This window comes from Cyprinodon variegatus, unplaced genomic scaffold (assembly GCF_000732505.1).
Source record: "Cyprinodon variegatus isolate N-32 unplaced genomic scaffold, C_variegatus-1.0 Scaffold344, whole genome shotgun sequence".
NCBI lineage: Eukaryota > Metazoa > Chordata > Actinopteri > Cyprinodontiformes > Cyprinodontidae > Cyprinodon > Cyprinodon variegatus.
Window position 1 is genome coordinate 800,032 of NW_015150797.1, and position 3,309 is coordinate 803,340.

The 3,309-nt window shown below is 41.4% G+C and overlaps 1 protein-coding gene across 1 annotated transcript in view; it reads left to right on the plus strand.

The window, feature by feature from the left end:
• LOC107091583 (adhesion G protein-coupled receptor A1-like) overlaps positions 1 to 3,239 on the plus strand; it is a 30,303-nt gene extending 27,064 nt beyond the window's left edge. The window contains exons 5-6 of the mRNA XM_015385587.1: positions 349 to 444; positions 532 to 3,239. Of these exons, the coding sequence (XP_015241073.1) occupies positions 349 to 444; positions 532 to 1,990 (1,555 nt within the window). The 3' untranslated portion in view covers positions 1,991 to 3,239. The remainder of the gene's footprint in view (positions 1 to 348; positions 445 to 531) is intronic.
• The last annotated feature ends 70 nt before the right edge of the window (positions 3,240 to 3,309 follow it).

Here is a 3,309-nt window from a genome sequence, read left to right on the forward strand (position 1 = left end):
TGACTTATAAATCATCTCCTGCTGTTGTGGTATTGAAGGATGTAATCAGTTTTGACACTACACAAATCATCTCATTATCACGAAAAACCTGCTTTGATACCTTTAGATAATGATAAAGTTAACTTGTTTTCTTGAGAAAACCACTGTGAAAAAGTATCGGAGGGACACAACTGCCCTGGGCTTCTGTAGTCAACTTCTCCGGAGTCCTCTTAATAATTACACAACTCAAGTTTTATAACATGGAAACAATTAAGAGGTTGCAGGAAACTAGCCCTCAGGAGAAGCTATGGCTCAACCCGGGTGTAAGGTATTTAATTTCATTTAGTAACCTTTTCATTTTTTTGGCAGATATTATCTTGTGAGTGATGGAATACCTTTGATAGTTGTAGCCATTACCGCTGGCTTTGGCATAGATAACTACGGCAGCAGAGACGGAGCCTTGTAGTAAGTATGGATTCAGTTTATACTTCATTGATTATTTAATATTTGTAAGATAGAAATAAGTCTGATATTCCTGTCTACTATTTTCAGTTGCTGGATGGCATGGGAACCTAGTCTGGGAGGCTTTTATGCCCCAGTGGGTCTTCTGGTCTTAGTCATGTTCACATACTTTTTGATTACCTACATCCAGCTAAAGCGCCACCCGGAGAGGAAGTATGAATTGTGCCTTCTAAATGAGGATCAGCAGATGTTGTCATCCAGTGAGTCAAACCATCATTGTCAGAGTGGCGGTGGTGGAGCTTCGAGATCCAGTGGAGACTGCCTTCCATTTTCTACTGGAGTATCTGTTCTTGCCAACGAACACTCTTTTAAATCGCAACTCAGAGCCACCTTCTTCACACTGTTTCTGTTCCTGGCAACGTGGACTTTAGGGGCATTGGCTGTATCACAGGGATATTTCCTGGATATGATATTCAGCTGCCTTTATGGGGCCTTTTGTGTCACTCTGGGCCTGTTCCTTCTTATCCAGCACTGCGCCAAACGGGATGATGTGTGGAATCGTTGGTGGGTGTGTTGCCATTCCAAAACCAAGATAGAGGATGGAAATACTGATGGCCAAAGTCAGAGCCAGCAGCCGCACTGCCATCTCAGCTCTCCGTGTTCAGGCAAGCAGCTGCTGCTTTCTTCACATCTTTTGCAGAGTTCCTTCGACAAAATGACGCCACCTCCTCATAGCCCAAGTCCAAGTAACACAGGTCCATGTTGTGTGGCTGTAATGAGTCCAGCATCCCCTATTCCGTCTCTTATTGAACCATTATCCTCACCACGTCCACATTCACTACCTGATGATCTCCCACGTCCAACTCTTCCCCTGCAGAGATGCCTTACTGAAAGAGCAAAGTCACGCTCTTTTAACCGTCCACGCCCTTGCCTACAGGACTACCGCTCACATATGACTTCCCTAAGTATGGATGGAAGTGTGCATTCTTCCCACAGGGACAGCCCTCTGCCTTCACATCATCTGGAAGGAACATCATTGGGTTCCAATAGCCCGCTTCCAGATCTTCAGCTTCCTTGTCCTAGCCCGAACTTGGATAAGCAGATCACTTCCTGCCACACCTTACAACGCCAAACCTCCTGCCAGAGTGCACAGGACTCAGTGACTTCCTGCCATGGGCATGTTCACAACATGTACGATAGTATAAATTCCTGTCACAGCCTTCTCCTGCCTTCTCAAGGGCTCCATTCCTGCCAGTGGCATAAGTATGGTTCAGTGAATCCCTCTTGTAATGCAGCCTGTTGTGAATCTGATCCCTTTACATCACAATGTGAACAAGACCCCCAAACCTACTGTGGCACATCAAAGACAGAGGATCTTGACACGGAGCAAAGAGGCTTCCCAAGAAACACCTTGCCTCGACAGCATTCCACCATTGGCCGGCGAGGAGTCATTGGTCGAAACAGGAGTCTGCAAGAAGATGGCCTCTTTGGTTCCGATGCTACAGGAAATATACGGACTGGCCCTTGGAAGAACGAAACCACAGTTTAACAGTAAAGTCTGCTAACACTGTCTTTGTTGATTATGATTTGGGTTTGCTGGTGAAGATTCTCAGTCATCCAGATCATAGTCATTTCAAAAAAGTTAAAAAACAATCCACTGGACTTTGTTTTCAAGTTTGAAGACATTTTGCGTCCCATCCAGCAAGCGAAACTTGCAAATTGAAAAATAAGGTTTTGTAAAGCCTTGAACTTAACACTATTTCTACAATTTTGAATTTAAAAAGCTTCCTAGGTGCGAAGCAAAACGTCTTCAAACTTAGAAAACAAAGTCCAGTGGATTGTTTTTTTAACTTTTTTGGTATGATTTGGGTTGTTATTGCTGTCAGTGGAACCCTTAAACAACCTTAACGAGTCTTCAAATCGCTTCAGGACTAACTAAAACTTGTCAAATATACTTTTTTCTTAGTAATATCTGATGAAGAAACAATTGCACCCAGAGTTGAGTCCACATTATGCTGTAAAGCAGCAAGCAATACTGTATGAATGCTCAGGGGGAAGGTGGCTCATTTGGAGGGGTCCTTAGTTGGAACCATAGGAGTTCCACTTAGATGTCTTCTGTGTTCTTGGTTTTTTGTTGTTTGTTTTATTGCGGCATTTTAGACACCTCATGAGGCAGTTGGTTTGCCTATGGGTGTCGGGCAGTTTGGCTCTTCGAAAAGGATATAAGATATAAAGTTACAAAATAGTATCTCAATAATAAGATTGATTTTATAAAAAAAAAATATGGCATCGAAGATGGCAGGCCATATTGATGTAATAGTGATACTGTTTGTATGACCATCAACCATTTGGAATTTTTATGTCATGTTCTTATTAGCTTGTATAAGTTCTGTTAGTTTAATCTTACCATCTTAATTATGTACATGTAGCAACAATATAACACCAGCACTGACAGATTTTAAACTTTGCATATTAACAGAAACCTAGAGAGTCCACTGCCCTTCATTTTCTACAAAATGAGCCTCACTAAGGGAATCTTTAATATAAGTTTATTTGCAAACAGAAAAGCTTCCAACAACTTTAAATAACACCCCAAACCAGATTAGTAATGATCCTTTTTTACCTTGTCTGGATCCATGATCTCTTGATGTCTTTTTGTGGGTGTAAACAAAAAGGGGTTTTTAAAGGAGTCACCACTTGAAAATCTCACTTTCTCCATGTTAAAATGTGTGTGTTGGTGTTTGGCTTTAGGTAAGACCTGCTTAAAGGAAAAGTCCGGTCATAGTCAGAATTCAAACTTCTGGACTTTGAATATGAAATTATTACATACTTTTCAATAAATGATCAGTGTTTTTAATTAAAAACACT